This window comes from Rattus rattus, chromosome 11 (assembly GCF_011064425.1).
Source record: "Rattus rattus isolate New Zealand chromosome 11, Rrattus_CSIRO_v1, whole genome shotgun sequence".
Classification (NCBI taxonomy): domain Eukaryota; kingdom Metazoa; phylum Chordata; class Mammalia; order Rodentia; family Muridae; genus Rattus; species Rattus rattus.
This window is the reverse complement of record NC_046164.1, coordinates 78,483,638-78,507,011: the sequence shown is the minus strand read 5'-3', so window position 1 is coordinate 78,507,011 and position 23,374 is coordinate 78,483,638. Positions and strand designations below refer to the sequence as shown.

The 23,374-nt window shown below is 41.3% G+C and overlaps 2 protein-coding genes across 3 annotated transcripts in view; both read right to left on the bottom strand.

The window, feature by feature from the left end:
- The window catches only part of LOC116912347 (transmembrane protease serine 11G), a 39,072-nt gene extending 26,389 nt beyond the window's left edge, over positions 1–12,683 (bottom strand). For both annotated transcript variants that reach the window (XM_032916399.1, XM_032916400.1), the window contains exon 1: positions 12,615–12,683. In XM_032916399.1, coding sequence (XP_032772290.1) covers positions 12,615–12,622 — 8 coding nt within the window. In that variant the 5' untranslated portion in view covers positions 12,623–12,683. The remainder of the gene's footprint in view (positions 1–12,614) is intronic.
- Abca13 (ATP binding cassette subfamily A member 13) overlaps positions 1–23,374 on the bottom strand; it is a 564,237-nt gene that overhangs the window by 289,816 nt on the left and 251,047 nt on the right. The gene's annotated exons all lie outside the window — the stretch shown is intronic.

Genomic DNA, 23,374 nt, shown 5'->3' with positions numbered 1-23,374 from the left:
TTCTTCAGAGAGTTAGACAGAACCATTTGCAAATTCATCTGGAATAATAAAAAACCCAGGATAGCTAAAACTATCCTCAACAATAAAAGGACTTCTGAGGGAATCACTATTCCTGAACTTAAGCAGTATTACAGAGCAATAGTGACAAAAACTGCATGGTATTGGTACAGAGCCAGGCAGATAGACCAGTGGAATAGAATCAAAGACCCAGAAATGAACCCACACACCTATGGTCACTTGATTTTTGACAAAGGAGCCAAAACCATCCAATGGAAAAAAGATAGCATTTTCAGCAAATGGTGCTGGTTCAACTGGAGGTCAGCATGTAGAAGAATGCAGATCAATCCATGCTTATCACCCTGTACAAAGCTTAAGTCCAAGTGGATCAAGGACCTCCACATCAAACCAGATACACTCAAATTAATAGAAAAAGTGGTGAAGAATCTTGAACACATGGGCACTGGAAAAAATTTCCTGACCAAAACCAATGGCTTATGCTCTAAGATCAAGAATCAACAAATGGGATCTCATAAAACTACAAAGCTTCTGTAAGGCAAAGGACATTGTTGTTAGGACAAAACGGCAACCAACAAATTGGGAAAAGTCCTTACCATTCCTACAATTGATAGAGGGCTTATATCCAAAATATACAAAGAACTCATGAAATTAGACTGCAGGGAGACAAATAACCCTATTAAAAATGGGATTCAGAGCTAAACAAAGAATTCACAGCTGAGGAATGCCGAGTGGCTGAGAAACACCTAAAGAAATGTTCAACATCTTTAGTCATAAGGGAAATGCAAATCAAAACAACCCTGAGATTTCACCAGTGAGAATGGCTAAGATCAAAAACTCAGGTGACAGCAAATGCTAGCGAGGATGTAGAGAAGAGGAACACTCCTCCATTGTTGGTGGGATTGCAGACTGGTACAACCATTCTGAAAATCAGTCTGGAGGTTCGCAGAAAATTGGACATTGAACTACCTGAGGATCCAGCTATACCTCTCTTGGGCAAAAGATGCCCCAACATATAACAAAGACACATGCTCCACTGTGTTCATAGCAGCCTTATTTATAATAGCCAGAAGCTGGAAAGAACCCAGATGCCCTTCAACAGACGAATGGATACAGAAAATGTGGTACATCTACACAATGGAATACTACTTTGCTGTCAAAAACAATGACTTTATGAAATTCATAGACAAATGGATGGAACTGGAAAATATCCTGAGTGAGTTAACCCAATCACAGAAAAACACACATGGTATGCACTCACTGATAAGTGGCTATTAGCCCAAATGCTCGAATTACCCTAGATGCACAGAACACATGAAACTCAAGAAGGATGACCAATATGCGAATGCTTCACTCCTTCTTTAAAAGGGGAACAAGAATACCCTTGAGAGGGAATAGGGAGGCAAAGTTTAGAACAGAGGCTGAAGGAACACCCATTCAGATCCTGCCCCATATGTGACCCATACATATACAGCCACCAAACTAGATAAGATGGATGAAGCAAAGAAGTGCAGGCTGATAGGAACCGGATGTAGATCTCTCCTGAGAGACACAGCCAGAATACAGCAAATACAGAGGCGAATGCCAGCAGCAATCCCTGACCTGAGAACGGGACCCCCGTTGAAGGAATCTTAGAAAGGACTGAAAGAGCTTGAAGGGGCTTGAGACCCCACATGAACAACAATGCCAACCAACCAGAGCTTCCAGGGACTAAGCCACTACCCAAAGACATGGACTGACCCTGGACTCCAACTGCATAGGTAGCAATGAATAGCCTAGTAAGAGCACCAGTGGAAGGGGAAGCCCTTGGTCCTGCCAAGACTGAACCCCCAGTGAACGTGATTGTTGGGGGGAGGGTGGTAATGGGGGAGGATGGGGAGGGGAACACCCATATAGAAGGGAAGGGGGGGATTAGGGGGATGTTGGCCCGGAAACCGGGAAAGGGAGTAACAGTCGAAATGTAAATAAGAAATACCCAATTTAATGAGGATGGAGAAAAAAAAAGAAACTGTTGGTGAAGTAGAAGTCATGTAAATATGGTGTAACAGGTATGAAAATTCAAAATACAAAAAACCTTAATTAAAAGGGGGAAGATGGTTAAAGATGTTATGGTTATGTGCTATTTCAAACGTCAGTGGGTTACGAGGGAAAGAAGTGGATTTTCATACTATTTTCCCTTTTTTGTCCAATTCAGCATATCTTACATAACAATGGACAGAAAACAAACACTATTTTCCCTGTACTGTTTCTTCCTCCAGAGCCCAGTAGCCTTGTTGAGGGAGGCTGCACAAGTAGTGGAAAGTGCCTGAATTGGTTCAGATAGTATTCACTGGCCGTTAACTGTGATTTAGACCTTGCCTCAGGTCTCTGGTGCCTGACTTTATTTCTATAAAAAAGACATGATTCCCACATAGTTCCTGTGAGGTAGGATAGATAGGAAGTGTTCACTGAGTGTTAGCAGTTAAGAGGGTTGGTTACAGAAAAGGCTATACCTGATTGATCCAAATGAATAAAATTAAGTGGCTTGAAATACATAAACAGCTCATAACAGCTCTACTCAAAGCAGTGGAGCCACCTCATGGTTGGCTTATTTTGGAGATTCCTGTCAATCAAAGAATCCCTAGGCAGATGGCTTCTCTACTCTCCCAATGCTCACCCTTAACTTTTAGTGGCAAACACCCGCCAGAGGGTAGATGTACGGCATCAGCAAAATGTAAGGGCATTTGGGCTGGACTGTAAGCTATCTTAATTGTTAGTAACTGCTTCTCTCTGTATCTGATACTTTTACATGATGTATTTAGAGTTTCTTTGCTAATGGTTGTAGTCATAGGACCTCGACAAAGGTAGGGTGTGGTCCTTTGCTTGAGATTGCTCTACCTTTCCCAAACAGGTTTGGAAAAACAAAGAATGAGGTGTAAGGGTGAAGCACAGGTCATTGGAGCAACAACAGCAATTAGAAGTCTTCATTAGATAGAATAAAGTTTAGAAGGGGATTTAACACTTCTGGAACTTGATTTACCCAACATCTAAGTGAAGGTCCTAAGGCAAATACATCTGTGCCCCTATTTCAACTAAAGCTCCAACTTGAAGAGTAATGATTCAGAAGACTTAAATTTCATATCTTTATTTACATTTTCTATATGATTCTAATGTAAAATTATCATACCAGTGACCACAGGGGAAAATTAGAAAAATAGGACTTGAGAATAAGTTTTTACAAGAAATAATTTGACTATGTGTTCATGATCCATTAGGTCTTGAAGAACCACAAAATTATTTTTGTTTATTTTATTCTTTTTTATTGGATATTTTTTATTTACACTTCAAATGTTATTCCCTTTCCAGTTTCCCATCCATAAGCCCCCTATTCCAAACCCCCTTCCCCTTCTTCTATGAGGGTGTCCACCATCCACCCCTTCCCGCCTCCCTGGCCTGACATTCCTCTACATTGGGGTGGGGGGGCCCAGCCTTGGCATGACCCAGGGCTTCTCCTCCCATTGATGCCCAGCAAGGCCATCCTCTGCTACATATGCAGCTGGAGCCATGGGTCTGTCCATGTGTACTCTTTGGATGGTGGTTTAGTCCCTGGGAGCTCTGGTTGGGTGGTATTGTTAAGAACCACAAAACTTATAAATGTAGTGCATGGCTCTAGCTAAGAGAACCTGTGTTAGGTGAGCATGCCATGGTAATCAAGGCTGTGGTGTGGTGGTGCTCAGGAGACACTGTGAGAGATGCACCCCTGGGCCACAATGACAGTAAGAACATTGATGATCTGGAATATGCTCTTTTGAATACTCAAAAGCAGAGGCCAAGAATGATTAAATAAGCGAGCTAAGTAAGAATATTATTTCACTTACAAATAAGACATGATACACTATTCTATTGAATTTGTTCTCAAATAACCAATGAGGAATGCAAGCTTAAAAGGCAGATAGTGAAAACGGGAAGGGAAACTACAAGTAAGGAAATAGCACAATAGGATCAACAATTCTTCAATTTAACCGAGTTTGACTGTCGGTGGGGAGGGAGCATCAAATCATCTAGGTATGTGGATTTGATGGAGTGAGTTTTCTTCTGTGGATGAGATAATTTAATCCCTAGCTTTGACTATTAGTTGTCAAAGCTATTCCATAGGTATCCTGAAGTTGTGAGAGGGATTTAAATGTATTTGAATAATCGTGGGTTATAGATAATTAGGCCCACTCATATAAAACTTTCCTAGAAGTAGAAAATGGTGATATATTAACATTTTGATATAGTTTAAACTAGTAGATTTGGGAACTAAAAAAATTGTAGATGTATTCTTGAGAATGAATAATGCCTCTGGATTTGAAGGTTTGATGTGTGGAAGTTGAACGACCTGCTCTGATGAGTCAACCACTTTGTCACAGTGAGGACAGTGGGTCTCAACCTTCCTGACTCGACCCTTTAATGCAGTTCCTTATGTTTTGGTGACCCACGACCATAAAATTATTTTGTTGCTTGCTACCTCACAACTATAGCTTTTGCTACTCTTACGAATGATAACGTAAATATCTGATATGCAGGATATCTGAGGTAAGACCCCAAGGTCTCAGAGCTCACAGGTTGAGAGTTGCTGAATTAGTACAACCTGAGAGCACAGAGGATGAGAACCAGAAACTGAAGGAAGTGGAAGAATCTGACAGACTTACTGTGGAAACGGACAAAGGGAAGTATAATTGCCAGGAAGCATAGTAAGCTTGGATGACTAGGGACATCCTGGGACATTCTGCACATTTGTAAGGAAGTCTATGAGGAGGGAGGGTGCTGTTATTTGCTTTAGAGTGTAGACAGGACAAATGGGAAAAGATGAGAGGCAAAAATTTAGAGCTGAAACCCTGATGTCATTAAGGAATTTTCAGTAGGGTCTAGAGAGATGGCTCAGAGGTTAAGCGGACCTGTCACTCTTCTAAAGAATCAGGATTCAGTTCCTGGTACTCACATGAGAGTTCACAAGCATCCATAACTCCAGTCACAGGGGTTCTGGAACCCTCTGAGCCTCCATACCACTGCATGCATGAGGTGAACATATACAGGTAAAACACTCATACACTTAAAAGAAAAATATTCACGAATTTGCAATGACACGGGTTTGTAATTCTATAAAGGAAACTAAGGTAAGAACTGGCCCCAAGTTCAAGGCCTGTCTGTACTACAGATTGAGGCCTTGTCTTTAACAAGGAAGATGGGGAGGAGGAATAAATGAATAAACAAAAATTTTCCAGTAGTCGGGGTGGCGTAGACCTTTAATCCCAGAACTGAGGGCGCAGAAGCAGGTGAGTTCAAGACTAGCTTGAGTCACAGACCAAAACTTATCTCAAAAAAAGATCCTAAGGATTAGAAGAGGAAGCTCAGTGTCTATCTGTGTGAGAATTCAAATTATCATGTAATTTGTTGTGGCAGGTGATGCACAACAAAAGGATTAAAAATCAGAGCCAGTTGTGACGCACTCTTAAAATCATACTGCTAAGGAGACAGAAGGAGGAAGATTGCAACCCGTGGCCTGCCTGGGCTGAATTCTGGGACAGTCTGAATGAAACCTGAGATCCCCCACCTTAGAAAAAGGCAAAAACATTTTAAGAACAAATGAATTAAGAGCAACAGAAAGCTGCTCTGACGCCCTGATGCACCAGAACAAGACTATGAGAATAACAGGGTTAGAAGTTCACACTTGTGATTCATAGCGAGTTACTCCCAGTCATGACAAATCCGGGGTGTGGGGTGTTCACAGAAATGATGTTTCAGGAGAAAAATATATCTGGGTGAGACGATCAAGGAAATAGGTAGTGAGGATGTCAGTCTCCACTCCGAGGGACTTTTGCTCAAGTGAATGCAGGACTTGGGGACGAAAAAGAAGTGAGCGCAAGTCTGTAAATAACAGGGATCATAACCTGGATCAGCCTGGGGTCCATAATGATCACACTGAGGGAGGAAGGTCAAATGTAAAAAAGTGTCGGCCTCAGAGGAGTCGGGAGTGCCAGGTCAAAAGGCTAATGGTGAAGGATGGCAACGGAAACAAAGACTAAACTCTTTTTTAACTTTAACTTTTTTATTTCATTTTTTTATTCACTTTACATGCCCATCACAGCCCCCTCCCTCCTCTCTTCCCAGTCCCACCCTTACAAATGCCTCCCTCAAAGACTAAATTCTTAGTTGTGGGGTGTCTGGAGATTTAGAAGTCCTTATTTGAAGGCCCTGAGGAATCCTACATACTGAGTTATTCAGGGAACTATAGGGAACTGAGTGTGAAAACATAGATAGAGGAAGGGTGTATATCAGTTTGTCAATCACAAGATGACATTTCAGGAATGACAAAATGATGAGGAAATGAATTTATCTTATGGAAATAATTTTGAATGCGTGTGAAACTTAAGCAGAGAGATACTTTTACATTTGTTTTTAATTATATTCTTATTGTTTGAGAATTTCATACATGCACATAATGTGCTTGGTCAAATTTAAGCCAGTGTTGCCTGGATATTCATGGGTATAGGAGCATCTGCTGGTACCTGGGTAGCCTCTTAGCAACCACATGCCTGAGGAAACACGACCCCTTCCCCTCAGCCAATTATGGATAAGCTCCTCAGATAAGAGTGGAACTCCATGAGCTCTTCTCTTGTCCGTACTAGGTTTCTGAGTGATTTGCTTTTGTGTGTATCATGGGCATGCAGTTGTGGATGCTGTGAGATCACATGTGTATTGGCCCGGTCTCAGAGTAGATATCCCCAACAGCAGCTCTTAGAGTCTTTCTGTCCTATCTTCCATGATGATCCCTGAGATTCAGTGAGGGGGATGTGTTATAGATGCCCCATTGAGAGCTATAGTCATTACTAATGTTTATGGCACATATAAGTCAAATGCTCACTTCGAAGTGCGTTGTTGTTTTTTAGTAGAATGGTTTTATACTAGACATTATTATGATGTTGCCTTATAGAAATACAGAATCCTAATGCAGCTCCTGGTTCTCAGCTCTCTTCAGAGATGTGACTCCTAGTAGCTTGGGCGTTATGCATTGGATGGCACTGTGCTTGTACACATGTGGGCCACACTAATTGGGCTCAGAGAGTTGTAGAAAAACAAAAAGAAAATGAAGATGAGAGGAGGTGTGGTGGACAGTTTGGGATGAGGAGGAGGAAGAAGGAGGGATATGATTAAACCATGCTGTAGGCATGTATGGAATTCTCAAGTGATAAATAAAACTGTTCTAACCTAGTCGTTAATAATTATATTTATATCCCAAGTCTTAAATATATGTCTAATCTTGAAAGGCTGAGACGCACCTGAAGAAATATTCAAAACATCCTTAGTCATCAGGGAAATACAAATCAAAACAACCCTGAGATTCCACCTCATACCAATCAGAATGGCTAAGACCAAAACTCAGATGACATCACATGCTGGTAAGGATGTGGAGAAAGAGGAACACTTATCCATTGCTGATGGGATTGCAAACTGGTACAACCACAGTCTGGTGGTTCCTCAGAAAATAGGACATAGTCCTACCTGAGGACCCAGCTATACCATTCCTGGGCATATACCCAAAAGATACCCCAATATATAACAAGGACACATGCTTCACTATGTCCATAGCAGCCTTATTTATAATAGTCAGAAGCTGCAACAACCCAGATACCTTTCAATAGAGGAATGGATACAGAAAATGTGGTTCATCTACACAATGGTGTACAACGCAGCTATCAAAAATAATGACTTCATAAAATATATAGGCAAATGGATGGAACTAGAAAATATCATCCTGAGTGAGGTAACCCAATCACAAAAGAACACACATAGTATGCACTCATCGATAGGTGGATATTAGCCCCAAAGCTTGGAATACCCAAAATACAATCCACAGACCACATGAAGCTAAAGAAGAAGGAAGAAGAAAATGTGGATGCTTCAGTCCTACTGAACAAAATAATCACAGGAAGTAAAAGAAGGGAGGTGGAAGGGGAGAAGGACCTGGGGGAGAGAGAGAAAGGAAAAGGAGGAGGAGGAGGAGGAGAGGGGGGGAGGAGGAGGAGGAGGAGGGAAAAGGGGGACAGGAGATCAGGTGTGGAAGGAGACAGGAAGATGTACAGAGAGTCAGGAAATTGAAAGGAAGTGTGTAGCAGTGGGTGTTGGGGAACTGGGGTAGACACTAGAAAGTTCCAGATGCCAGGGAAGCAAGAGGTTCCCAGGACCCAGTGGGGATGGCATTAGTTGAAATACCCAACAAAGGGGAGATAGAACCCGTAGAGACCATGTCCAGTGGATAGGCATAGGAACCTCTAGAGGATCGGGCCACCTGTCCATCTCAAAAAGTTTAACCCAGAATTGTTCCTGTTTAAAGGAAATGCTGGGACAAAGAGTGGAGCAGAGACTGAATGAAAAAACATCCAGAGACTGCCACTCCTGGGAATCCATCCCAATCTGAAGACACCAAACCCAGACTCTACTGCTGATGCCAAGAAGTGATTGCTGACAGGAGCCTGCTATAGCTGTTCCCTGAAAGGCTCTATCAGCACCTGACCAATACAGATAGAGATACAGCCAACCATTGGACTGAACACCAATGAGAGTTAGGGGAAGGACTGAAGGACCTGAAGGGGATGGCAACACCATAGGAAGAACAATATCAGGCAACCAGACCCCCCAGAGTTCCCAGAAACTAAACCACCAACCAAAGAATACACACGGAAAGGACCCATGGCTCCAGCTGCATATGTAGCAGAGGATGTCCTTATCTGACATTAATAGGAGGAGAAGCCCTGGGTCCTGTGGAGGCTTGGTACCCTGTGTAAGGGGGTGTCCAACTGGTGAGGCAGGAGTGGGTGGGTGGGGGAGCACCCTCATAGAGGCAAGAGGGAGGGGTATGGGATGGCAGGTTTGTGGAAGGGAATCCAGAAAGGGGAACATTTGAAATGTAAATAAATAAAATAACCAAAAATAAAATAAAATAGAAAAGTATGAGCATGTGTTTGTATGTGTGTATATATATGTACATTGTGTATGCACATGTTTTGTAAAAGCTCAGACTTATGCTCTTGAGAAGTACTAACTACCTTTACTCAGTTTGGGTACCATTACTCTTTTGCTTCTAGCCTCTTACTCTGCTGGCAAACCTGAACTCCTTCTGTTCAAGGCTTTATCCCAGAAACAAAGAACACTCTTCCTTTTATCGATTTAATCACCATGATGATGTCAAAGCCATTAGATTTCATTTTCTGCATGCATATGTTTTCATTGAAAAACTTTTCTTTCTTTATTCCTTCCTTCCTTCCTCACTTCCTTCTTCCCAACCCTTTTCTTTTTCTCAGTACTGGAGATTATATTTCAAATCACTCATACGCTTGGCAAGCACTCAGCCCCATAAATTTAAAAAGAGTTCCCAGACACTGTCTCACTGAGTTGTTTAGGCAAGGCTGCGCTCTATTCTTCTACCTCAGCCCCTAACTTGGTAGGACGATAGGCCTGAGCCACTAGACCCAGTGACGGAGCTTTTTTACGTTAATTGCCTGTTATTAGAACAGGCATAATAGTACATGTGGGAGGGGAGAAACAATCTACTGATAGGTGTTTCCACAATAAAAAAAAAATTCCAGTATTTGGGTGGATGACAGAGAATTATAAAATCACTCAGAACCTCATTTTTAAAATCAGTAGATTTAAAGGGTCATCTGTTTGTTATATGGAGCTGGTCAAAGCATGCTGCAGTGCATATGTGGCAGTCAGAGCACAACTTTCAGAAGTCATTTCCTTCTTCCATCATGGGTTCTAGGGATCAAATTCAGCTGGAGGCTCTATTTTGCAATTGTTTTTTTTTGTTTGTTTGTTTGTTGTTTTGGGTTTTTTTTTTGATGAGAAAGAAAAAAATTTAAATAAAAACCAAATATATTTATACTTTTTTTTAGAACATAGTAAGCATAGAGTAGCTTACTAGAAAAAAAATTCTAGATTTAAAAGATTTAGAAATGTCATTTGACTCCATTTGAGTGGAGTTGAGAAGACCAGAAGCTGGACAAGTGGTTGGCTAGAAATGTGTTGGTCTTAAGTGAATTAGAGAAGCATTTAAAGGGCTCTGCTAACCCGTTACATGCTAAGCATTGTGGTCCATAATAGTATGTACAAAAGCAAGATGTATTTTCTTCACTCTATTCAAAAGTGATAAAAAGAAAAAAAACATTAAAAATCGAGTTGTCCCCAGTGATCGTGATTGTTGGGGGAGGGCGGCAATGGGGGAGGATGGGGAGGGAACACTCATAAAGAAGGGAGCGGGAGGGTTAGGGAGATGTTGGCCGGAAACTGGAAAGGGAATAACACTCAAATGTAAATAAGAAATACTCAAGTTAATAAAAAAAATAAAATAAAATAAAAAATCAAGTTGTGTTTTCCAAAGACATCATCAGTGGGAGGAATAGAGAAAGCTTCTTAATACCTCATTTCCTTCCTTGTGACCCTTTCCCCTCATCCTGCTTCGAGCCAAAAAACTAAGGAAAAGCCAGACTCCATAAAGCAAACCTGTATCAAGCTGGGATCTTGGTTGTCTGAACAGAAAATATGGTCGTGGACTTTTGGATCTAGAGTTGGAAATCTTGAAAATCTTTGGATGGAGGATTATAGGAATGAGGAAGTTTAAATGATTTCCTGGTGTATTTCATACCAGGGGTTGTCCCAGGGCTTTTGTTGGCTCTGTTTTCTTAGTTTCTTTCTTTTTTGTTCCAGCCATTTGTCCCTTTACTACACTAAGGGATTTCCTTTGCCTTTAACCAACTGTAATATAGAATTCATGTTTTACACAAGTCTTAACAGAAATTTAAATTGTATGTCCCCAAGGCTACTAATAGTTCCTGGCATATAACAGACCACAAATGAATGCCAGATAGCAAAAAGGAAAATTGATTAGCTTTACTTTACATATTTTAATATATATGTATATGTGTATATGTGCATGTGTGGGTATGGTGTGTGTGCACATGTATGTGTATGTGTACACATGGAGAGGCGAAAAGATGGCATCACCATCTTTTACATTCAACCTTGTTCTTGTGAGACAGCATCTGCTTTTGAACCCAGACCTCATGTTTTTGGCGTAGAGCAAGGCCCAGAGACCCTTGTGTCCCTGCTATCAGGCTAGGGTTACAGGTACGTGTGGACCAGGCCCGCAGTTTATGTGGGTTCTAGGATCCGTACACTGGTTCTCACGTGCACACAGCAAGTACATGAGATATCTCTAACAGAACTGAATTATATTACTGGTGTTCTACTCACAACCTTTGAATGTTCCTATTCTTTTACATACAAATAAAACCATTTATCATCTTACATACTATTTCCACAAATACAACTAATTTCAGTTCACTCGTTTATTCTGCTTTATTTTTTTAAAGTAAACTAAACCTTAACTTGTGGCTGTAAGGCGATCAGGTGAAGAGAGAACTCATCTGAATAACTGTAAAAAAATAATTTTGTTGGAAGTTTCCTGGTCTAGAAAACTACTTGAATTTAGTTGAGTTTCACATACCAATATCCGTTTCTTTTTACTGTCGAAAAAGACAGGAAAATTTTTATCAGACATTAGAAAAGACGTTTGCAACTCCTTCATCCTGAATAACTTGTGATAATTTACCTCCAGTTGTAGATGAAGAATTAATATTTGATGATGGCAAATATGTCAAGATGCAGAACAGATCAGACAAAGAGTAGGAAAGAAAATGTATTTATTTTATATAAAATACCATTTCCTTACCATGGATTTCTATATTAATACTAAAAATTACTCACTTCTCATATATTTACATAAATGGTACTTGTATATTGTTTTTGTTTTCTTCTTTTTGAAAAACAAAACATTTGTCATTTTTTTAATTGAGCAGCTTTTTCGCATTGTTTTTAATTTCAAAAGCTGTTTTTGCATAGAATACAGCAATAGGTTGCTGATTAACCTATTCAATAACGTTCTTTGGAAAAGTTAAAAGGAGGTGTGGGAGGAATTTCCAGTGAGGGAGAATCGTAGGACCCAGGAGGTGGAGAAGGCAGTACGAAGATGTAGGAATAAAACTGAGGTCATTACATTCCTTATTCATATTTTTGAGTTTCACTCACGTTTATCAGCTTCGGAATGGAGGCTAAGGCATATGGTTCCCATATAACCTGAACATTTCCTTTCAAATGGATCAACTTAGTGCATCGTTTAGAATGAGCACAGTAAATGTTTTTTAAACTCTTAGGTGGAGTGACCTTCCTCATTCCATTCCAGTCCCTGAACTTACCAGTGCTCCTTGGGCTCTCTGTCTTACTGAAAGGTGTATATTGTTGCCTAAATCCTCATATTAAACATTTAAGCTATATGAAATGTAATTCTCACATTAAATATCCATATTCAACCCTAATCGTAATTCAGTCCAACATCAAAAATCTCAACTCCTAAGTATAAAGTCATGGTTTCCTGAAATAGAGTTTATTATTATTACTATGTCTTCTCACCAACAGAAATAGAGAGCAATTAGATAACCAACTTAGCATTATTTCTAACTTCTACTTAGAAGCATAAATGTGAAACAAACCCTTCGTAGGTGAAACAAAACCGAACTTACTGATACATCGTCACCGTGGGGAAGACGAGCTTCTCCACCTCCACGCTGCTCTGTGTGTGATCCCTGTCAAATGAGTAGCATCCTAGATGTTCTTGCAGACATGTGAGCTGGCTAAAGCTAAGAACGCTTAAAGATTTAAAAAAAAAACAAAACAAAACTTGTTTAACAAGTCGGGACGGGTAAACGTTAACCGAGAGTATGGTTTGAGGTACGGAAAAGAATCACTTGATAAAGTCTTTGTTACAGGAAATAAGAATTTCCTGGTTCAGGCTAATTGAGAAACAATGTCAAGTCCCAAATGTAAGCAACTCCCTTGACTTGTGGAGACGCTTTCTGTTTGCCTTTCAAGAGGCAGCCTTTCTCCATGTGAGTCAGTACAAGTCTGGTCCCTGGCTCAGTCATTCATCCTTCCAGAAGCACCTGAAACTAGGTTTTCAGGAAATATTTGATGCCCTTGACAAGATTTCCTTAGGGCATATGTGTTCATCATACCTTGTCTAGGATTTTCATGTCTGTTCTAAACAGAGTCTGAAGAAGGGGAAAACAAAGACAAAAGAGCAACACCTGAGATTTAGTTTGAACTGACGGTCATTGTAAGGGTCTCCCGATGTGACCATGATTCCTCACTGCCTGCCCCTGGTCTGGTAATTTAAACTATATTCCCATCCACCTTCTTTGATACTGCTGGGTTTTCATCTCTCTGCTGCCAGTCCTCTTTCAGTGACTCTTCTTTCTGTGTAAATTATCTCTTCCTTTTTCCTTGCTTACAATTCGCTTAATGTCCACTCACCATCAGGGTCATCTAATTAAAGCCTATGCACATGACATCTAAGGACTCTGAAAGCCAGAACTCCCTTCAGGATACCCCTTCCTTTACTTTCCCCAGCTCCTACCTGATCTGAACAATCTTCCCTTCCTCAATTAAGTGCTCAGAGCTAGTGTGCGTGTTTTCAGATTTCTAGGCCTCCCTTCTGCTATTGAAGCTCAGAGGGTTTAAAACTGTGATACATTTCAATGGTTGTGCAGCCCCCATGTGAGCACCAAGGTAGTCAATAAACACTGACCCCTTCTTTTTCAGCAAGTGGTATTCAACACCCCCCCTATTTATTTTTAATTCCTTCTTCATTTTGAAAAATCAATCTTTGGTTGTTTGAATAAGAAGGGTCATCTGAATTCTTGGTCCCCAGTTGGTGGAATTATTTGTATAGGTGTGGCCCTTTGAAGAACATATATCATGTAGTGGTGGTGGGGTTTTGAGGTTTCCATTCCAGCTTTTCCTCCCTCCCCCTTTCTGCCTTCTTTCTCAACATGTTAAGCTCTGAGACACTGCTCCAGTATCATGGCTGACTGCCTGCTACACTGCTCCTTGCCATGATGGTCATGGACTCACCCTCTGAAACTGTAAGCAAGTCACCAATAAATTCTTCCTCTTATAAGTTTTCTTGGCCATGGTGTCTCCTTACAACAGCAGAAGAATCACTAAGACATATATATATGAACACACACCCACACACATGAACACACCCACATACCACACATGTGTATGTGTAAATGGTAAAGAGACACAGTGTGGAACACTGTGAATGTAGATTATCTCACATTTAATTTTGCAAGGAGAGACAGTGATTTAAAATGATTACTTAAGGCTACAATGTCCTCCGCTGTACTTGGATGACTCATGGTGCAACAATGGAGGTAAGACTGGGCTGGACCTACTCCTCCACCAACCATGGCCCCTTCTATAAACCAGTAGATACCTTGTCTTAATATCACAGCACTCAACAAACAGCTCTGAAAGTTATGATCCTATCAATTTTAACCATTTGTTAAAAATCTTCATTTCCATGACTGCTTGAAGGATTGTGCATATCTCTTCTTGCTATCAAATAATTTATAAGAAGCTTGTTTAGTTGAATGGATAGATATATTTTATTGCTCTTGTTGGTGAATCAGAGCCATGGTTTACTATTATCAAAAGTTTGGGCTCAAATAACCCTATCAAAAAATGGGGTACAGAGCTAAACAAAACATTCTCAGCTGAGGATTATTGAATGGCCAAAAAGCACCTAAAGAAATGTTCAACATCCTTAGTCATCAGGGAAATGCAAATCAAAACAACCCTGAGATTCCACCTCACACCAGTCAGAATGGCTAAGATCAAAAACTCAGGTGACAGCAGATGCTGGGGAGGATGTGGAGAAAGAGGAACACTCCTCCATTGTTGGTGGGATTGCAGACTGGTACAACCATTCTGGAAATCAGTCTGGAGGTTCCTCAGAAAATTGTACATTCCACTACTTGAAGACCCAGCTCCACATCTACTGGGCATATACCCAAAAGCTGTTCCAACATACAACAAAGACACATGCTCCACTATGTTCATAGCAGCCTTATTTATAATAGCCAGAACCTGGAAAGAACCCAGATGCCCTTCAACAGAGAAATGGATTAAAAAATGTGGTACATCTATGTAGAGGGCCGCAATAACATTCGCCACCACTAGATGGCGCTGGCTTCCACTGCGCCCCACGTGGAAGGCCAGGTCAGTCAAGATGGCGCTAGCCTTTATCGCGCAAGCCGGCTCCCTATGGGGAGGTTAACTGTGTGCGCATGTGCAAGAGTGCCTTCTTGCCAGGTCTTTGCCCATTTCCGGGCGCATTTGATGAGGTCATGAGTAAGCAACCAATCAGGTGTGGGTGCGCACATCGGGGATAAATAGGGCACCTGGCAAGCGGGGCTTCCACCATGAGAGAGAATAGACAGAAATAAAAGTCACCATAGTAAGAATTTCTATGTCTCGCTGCTTTTGCCAAGGGAAGTCGTGGTGGGACATCTGGTGCTAAGAAACCCTGACAGAAACATCGCTGTGCACGGGAAGCCTCCATTTCACGGGAGAAATTCAGAAGCTATGAGTGGGTAAGACCCTGAGAGACCATGGCTAGCCTTGATCTGCTCCAACTTCTTACCACTGCCGGACGCTGCAGGTGCCGCTGTTGCTCTGGCAACCCTCGGGCTTTTTCTATTGACCTTTGAGTTTCTAGCTACCACCAAACGGCTTCAGAGGTCGCGTGGGAACTGCTCAGTTAAAACAGCAAAGCGGAGAGTGTTAGAGCAAAGAAAAAGATGGTCAGAAACAGGGGGTAGTGAAAAGTTACAACGAAAAAAGGAAGCTGATCGATCTCAAGTAACAGTCCCCTCCAATTCGGAGGTGAAATATTGGGGAAAGAATGCCCCGGTAGAGAAGGGAGGAGGTAAAAGGAACACAGTATGTTGGCAGAAAAACTTTGTCTTGGTGCTTATAAAAGGTGTATTTTAAGTTCTCCGCGCAAGCTCTCGAAGAAGCAAGGCCCGTATGCGCTGACTCGACAGCTTTACAGAGTCATGCTGATCAGATTTGATCGAGACAGACCGCCTGAAAATTTATTCAGGAGAATCAAATAAAAGGACATCTCAGTGCCCGTGCACAGCCTGATGGAGTTTATGTAATTGGGTTGTGAGTAAAAATATTCAGGGCTGTGTTTCACTTCCATACCATTGGCAAATGTCGGTCGTGCCGCTCAGATAATATATCTTAGTATCTTACAGGAATTGGGTTTCAACACGTTGGTGGACTAGTCCAGGAATTGAGACAATCCATCGCCCATATCAACTCCACCCGAAAGTGGATAGTCACCGGACACCATCTGGTTTTTTCCTCTTTGTCTATTGTTTGTCTCTGGTGCACCAGGATGTCTCCATGTCTGTCAGTTTATGTCTGTGATTTTTTTTCTCGTTGTTTAAATGTTTTACGTTTCATGTTCAAAAGAAAAATGGTAAAACCTTATCTGCCGGTCGTGCACACCTTGACTTGGTTTTAACTCGTTTCAAAAAAAAACAAATGAATAGAAAAACAGTTTCAATCAGGTCTTTAAAGCCCTGTGCCTAGAGCCAGGTGTCTAGATTAGCTGGAGGAGCGGCTTAGAAGCTGGCTAAAAAAGCCGCTACACGGGCTGATCTTTAAAGGCGCTAACAGCTTCTCAGCTTTTTTGGTACAAGAGTTGATAGCTGTTTCTCTTAGAAAAATCCCTGACTGGTTAATTGACTCAACAGGTGACAAGGTGCATCTCTTAAAATCATAGCTAAAAAAGGTAAAAATGGTGTTTGATATGTGTAGCCACTTCAATTTTGTTTCTCATTGGTTTTAAATGTATAAATATGCTCTGCTTGCCTTGGTTGTGGACTATTGGCTTTCAAGTTATTGGATATGGTTAAAAAGGTATAATATTGGTAACAGAAAGTTGGCTTAAAACTGTAATGTAGATAAAATAATTCTAGATAACATGTGACATTGGGCCACCCTAGTGAGACAGGTCTAAATTGAGGTAATATTTTTATGGAATTCTTATGCTAGAAACCAGGCTTCTAAAAGAATTTAGGACATTGTCTCGAGAGGTATTGGAGACCGCGCCATTGTGCGTTCAAAGATAAAATTGATAGTCAAACTTTACAACATAATAGGTAGACTTGTGGTGCCTTGGAGACTAGATTGTTGGGGGTTGAGTGTTGCTTTCCAAAGGTGTGGCTTGCCCTAAAGTTATCTGTATTCTAATGCTAATTTCCACTGCCCGGAGAACAGCTGCCTAGTCACGTACTCAGAACTCAGGTGACCTTGTGGTGGTGGTCTGCTGTTACAAGGAGAATTTAAGATTGTGATTTAGGATTGCCAGTGTTACATTGACTAACTCAAACTTATTTTCAATTAAGGAAAAATCAAACAGGTAGAGATTATATTGGATAGAGATTGTTACAAGATTTATAAAGGATTGATGAGGTTTTAGAACTTATGAGAACATTACAGCCAGTTTCCTTACTCCAACTGCCATTTCAAGATAGATTTAGAGGATTGTTTTTACACAGTTTGTTTACATCCTGGCGATTGTGAGTTTTTATTTTGTGAGCTTGCTTATAATTTTAGAGAGCCCATAGAGTGATATCATTAAAAGTGGCTAACAGCCTTATATTATATAATTTTGTTGCTTCTTCAATGTAAGAAGTTAGAACATTAAATCTTTCAGTATATATAGAAATTTTTACTACAAACATTTGCTCTCAGAATGAGCTTTAATATTTGGGGAGTAGCTGTTACACTACTCCAAAAAAAGAATATTTAAAGCTAATGTTAAGCTTCTAAGGATGTTAATTGGCTAAGTACCTCACCTTACCAGAGGACTTAGGTCTTTGTTATGCACATTGGAGATAAAGCTTCAGCTGTTTTAGTACAGAGTTGTGGACTGGAGTCATGGAAGTATTTTAATAAGAAACCTAGTAAAACATATCTTGTTTCCAAACAACAGTTAATTGGTTATTACAAAATACTGATATTTGGCCTATCACTTATACAAATTTTTCAGACAAAATTGATAATTTTACTCTTTACATGCTTTTGTACTTCCTACATATTTGTGCGTACTACCCATAGAAAATGCGCTTAGAGTATTTTTCATCTAATGAAAAGGCTACAGGTATGATTAGATCACTTGCTTATTCTCTTGAGTTTCTGCTGCTTCAGCACAGATTATTAATTTCCATGCTTTAGCCGCTGTTTTTAAAATGTTAAAAATCAAGCTTTCACTTCATATACTGATAGCCAATGTGTGACTTGTGGTTTACAATTGATTAAAAGGTTTTATCTTTTTAGATACTACTAGCCCTCAAATTTTACAATTACTTAACGCTTTATTGGAGACAGGTTTTCTACTTAAAATCAGTGAATGATTCCAGTGTAAATTGTCTGACAACTCACTGTCCTTTCAGTGCTCTGGCTCAGAGAACTAAACAAAACCATAGACCCAGCTCTTTGAAAATGATAATAGAGTTGATAACACACCCTCACGAAAAGAGGAAGACTCCATTTGCTTACTTTCAACGCCCAGCCTCACCCTGCCAACTCAGATTTCTAAATAAGGCTAAATCTGGACCTTGTTTACAGGATTTGACATTTCTAATTAATGCTTATGTTTAGGTAAATAAAGTTTGTGAGGTGCTGGAGAGATGGCTTAGTGGTTAAGAGCACTAAATACTGTTCCTTTATAGGACATTTAAGAACTCAAACTGGATTGCCTAGACTCCTTAACTAGGAGGACAGATACCAGACAGATTAGGCCTTACATAAGAAAAAATTAGTAAAAAATCTCATTCTTTATATATCCAAAACAATAATGCTAGAAACAATAATTTGGTATACAAGTCAAATTATAAATACAAGTGCTCAGTGTCCTCAATTTAATCCTCGAGGACTTATCTTAATAAACAATATTTTAACAATTTTAATAAATAAATAGGGGGAGATATCCCTGAATGCTAATAATACTCCTTTTATTTCAATTTTAAAATTTGGATGCCAAAGTTTATGGCACCCTACAACTAGGCATACTTCTGCCTAGGTAAAATAGAGAGATCCACATATTGACATGATCCTGTCCAGATATTTTATATGGGGAAGAGGGAATGTTTGTGTTTTTTCTACAGGATGCTACAAGAGTGTGCCAGCTGCCTGGGTGGTTGCTGAGACTTGCTGATCCTGGTTACATGAAGATTCAGCTCTCGTGGTTCGGGTCCCTAGAGTCATTCCTCTGCCCTGAAAGGAAGACGGAAGATCCCCCCTTCACCTTTTGTCATCACAGAAATCTTGCCGTTGCTACAGTCAGTGTTACCGCTGCGTGTGTTCCCGTCCCACTGTGGCCTACGCTCAGACTCTGTACACTGCTGCTTGCTGACTCCAGCTGTTACCCCTGTCCCTTCATTTCCTTGGTGACTCTTGCTGCCTTAACTGGTAACTGGTGTTGCCATTTTACAGACTGTAGCTTCACAGAAAGCCACCTGTGTAAAGCTACAGTGACTGGAGAACTCTGTCCTGGTCATACAGATCTCAGAATTTGGTTCCATTGTTTGCTGGTTGTTCCAGAGAAAATGACTGATCCTGAACTGTCCTGAAAAGACCTTGACACTTTCGCTGCTATTGTAGCAGCCATTACAGCTGCAGACATTGTGTCTGCAGTGTCTGGAGTTATCCTCCACCAATCTATTGTTAGACAAGTACAGTGGGTGAACTTTCTGGAGTAGTTACTAACAATTGAGAATTCTAAATTTCATTATAGGAGTGGCTTGACCATGGCCCTTGGTGGCAACAGCTGAGGAGGACCAAATGAGGTGCCCACTACTTATCGGGAGTGGCTCTGTTTGATACAGCCCTATGCTGTAGATCAGTATTCATACCATGGTTGGTTTACAAACTCAGACCTCAACAATAATGTGACAAGGCCGTTATTCACTCAAACACTTATGGCCATTGTACAAAGGGCCTCCACTGAATTTGGTTATCTTGCTCAGGACTTACTCTGTATCTGAGTTCCCTGCTCCTGCACCCCAAGGACCTGTGGGTCCATTTGCACTGGGAGGAGAGGGTCTCTCTCTGTATTCTGAGTTCTCTGCTCTTGCACCCCATAGATCTGTGGATCATTACACTGGGATTGAGAGAGACTCAGTGATTTCCTTTGATCAGCCCCTACACATCGCTGAGGTTTCCTCATTGCACGCGATATGGGTGATCATGACTGCTATAAAATTTATAAATAAAAAGGGTGAGATGTAGAGGGCCGCAATAACATTCGCCACCACTAGATGGCGCTGGCTTCCACTGCGCCCCACGTGGAAGGCCAGGTCAGTCAAGATGGCGCTAGCCTTTATCCAAGCAAGCCGGCTCCCTATGGGAGGTTAACTGTGTGCGCATGTGCAAGAGTGCCTTCTTGCCAGGTCTTTGCCCATTTCCGGGGTGTACCTGATGAGGTCATGAGTAAGCAACCAATCAGGTGTGGGTGCGTACACGGGGGGATAAATAGGCGCGCCTGGTGGCGCAAGCGGGGCTTCCACCATGAGAGAGGAATAGACAGAAATAAAAGTCACTCATAGTAAGAATTTCTATGTCTCGCGTGCTCCTTGCCGGCGGGAAGTCGTGCGTGGGACACATCTACACAATGGAGTACTACTCAGCTATCAAAAACAATGACTTCATGAAATTCATAGGCAAATGGAATGAACTAGAAAATATATCCTGAGTGAGGTAACTCAATAACAGAAAAACACACTTGGCATGCACTCATTGATAAGTGGATATTAGCCAAAAAAGCTCGAATTACCCAAGATGCAATCCACAGACCACAGGAAGCTCAAGAAGAATGCAGATGCTCCCACTTCTTCTTAAAAGGGGAAAAAATCCATAGGAGGGGATGTGGAAGCAAAGTTTAGAGCAACAACTCAAGGAATGGCCATTCAGAGCCTGACCCACATGTGGCCCATATATATATAGCCACCAAAACTAGATAAGATTGATGAAGCTTAAAAATGCATGCTGAAAGGGACCGGATATAGATCTCTCCTGAGAGACACCTCCAGAGCATGTCTAATACAGAGGTCAATGCTAGCAGCAAATCACCGAACTGAGAACAGGATACTGTTTAGGGGAATTAGAGGAAGTATTGAAAGAGTTGAAGGAGCTTGCAACCCCATAAAAACAACAATGCATCCAACCAGAGCTTCCAGGGACTAAACCACTACCAAAAGACTATACATGGACTGACCCAGGGCTTCAACTGCATATGTAGCAGAGAATAGCCTTGTTGGGGCACCAGTGGAAGGGGAAGCCCTTGGTCCTGTCAAGGTTAGACACCCAGGGGAATATTTGGGGGGGCAGTAAGGGGGATGTATAAAGGGAATACCCGTATGGGGGGTGGGGGGAGGGAATGGGAGCTTATGGACGGGAAATGGGGAAGGGGAACAACATTTGAAATGTAAGTAAAGAGATATATCTAATAAAAAGTATAAAAAAGTTACATATTTTATAAAAATATAAAAAAGAGCCGCAGCAGCTCTCTGCTCCCAGAACCCGTGGGAGAGATACCTTACTGCCTGGTCGGGTGGGCACTCCTGAGGCTGCAGAGCGGAAGAGACCACCAACACTGCCCACCCCTGCCCACATCCCTGACCCAAGAGGAAACTGTACAAGGCCTCTGGGTTCCTGTGGGGGAGGGCCCAGGAGCAGCAGGAGCCCTGCCTGAGACACCGCCGGATCCTGAAGGAAACAGACCGGGTAAACAGTTCTCTGCACCCAAATCCCGTGGGAGGGAGAGCTAAACCTTCAGAGAGGCAGACACGCCTGCAAAACCAGAAGAGACTGCTCTCTACACACATTGCTGATTCCAGAGGAAAACACCGGAGGCCATCTGGAACCCTGGTGACGGAGGCTCCCGGAAGAGGCTGCGAGATCTTCCTGGTCGAGCGAACTTGAGCCTCGGGGCCACAGGTAAGACCAACTTTTCTGCTGCAAGTGACCTGCCTGGTGAACTCAAGGCACAGGTCCACAGGAACAGCTGAAGACCTGTAGAAAGGAAAAACTACACGCCCTAAAGCAGAACACTCTGTCCCCATAACTGACTGAAAGAGAGGAAAACAGGTCTACAGCACTCCTGACACACAGGCCTATAGGACAGTTTAGCCACTGTCAGAAATAGCAGAACAAAGTAACACTAGAGATAATTTGATGGCGAGAGGCAAGCGTAGGAACCCAAGCAACAGAAACCAAGACTACATGGCACCATCGAGCCCAATTCTCCCATCAAAACAAACATGGAATATCCAAACACACCAGAAAAGCAAGATCTAGATTCAAAATCATATTTGATCATGATGCTGAGAACTTCAAGAAAGACATGATGAACTCCCTTAGAGAACAAGTAGAAGCCTACAGAGAGGAATCGAAAAAATGCAAGAAAGAATTCCAAGAAAACATAAATAAACAAGTAGAAGCCCATAGAGAGGAGACACAAAAATCCCTGAAAGAATTCCAGGAAAACACAATCAAACAGTGGAAGGAATTAAAAATGGAAATAGAAGCAATCAAGAAAGAACACATGGAAACAACCCTGGATATAGAAAACCAAAAGAAGAGACAAGGAGCTGTAGATACAAGCTTTACCAACAGAATACAAGAGATGGAAGAGAGAATCTCAGGAGCAGAAGATTCCATAGAAATCATTGACTCAACTGTCAAAGATAATGTAAAGCGGAAAAAGCTACTGGTCCAAAACATACAGGAAATTCAGGACTCAATGAGAAGATCAAACCTAAGGATAATAGGTATAGAAGAGAGTGAAGACTCCCAGCTCAAAGGACCAGTACATATCTTCAACAAAATCATAGAAGAAAACTTCCCTAACCTAAAAAAAGAGATACCCATAGGCATACAAGAAGCCTACAGAACTCCAAATAGATTGGACCAGAAAAGAAACACCTCCCGTCACATAATAGTCAAAACACCAAACGCACAAAATAAAGAAAGAATATTAAAAGCAGTAAGGGAAAAAGGTCAAGTAACACATAAAGGCATGCCTATCAGAATCACACCAGACTTTTCGCCAGAAACTATGAAGGCCAGAAGATCCTGGACTGATGTCATACAGACCCTAAGAGAACACAAATGCCAGCCCAGGCTACTGTATCCTGCAAAACTCTCAATTAACATAGATGGAGAAACCAAGATATTCCATGACAAAACCAAATTTACACAATATCATCTACAAATCCAGCACTACAAAGGATAATAAATGGTAAAGCCCAACATAAGGAGGCAAGCTATACCCAAGAAGAGGCAAGAAACTAATCGTTTTGGCAACAAAACAAAGAGAAGAAAAGCACACAAACATAACACATCCACGTATGAATATAAC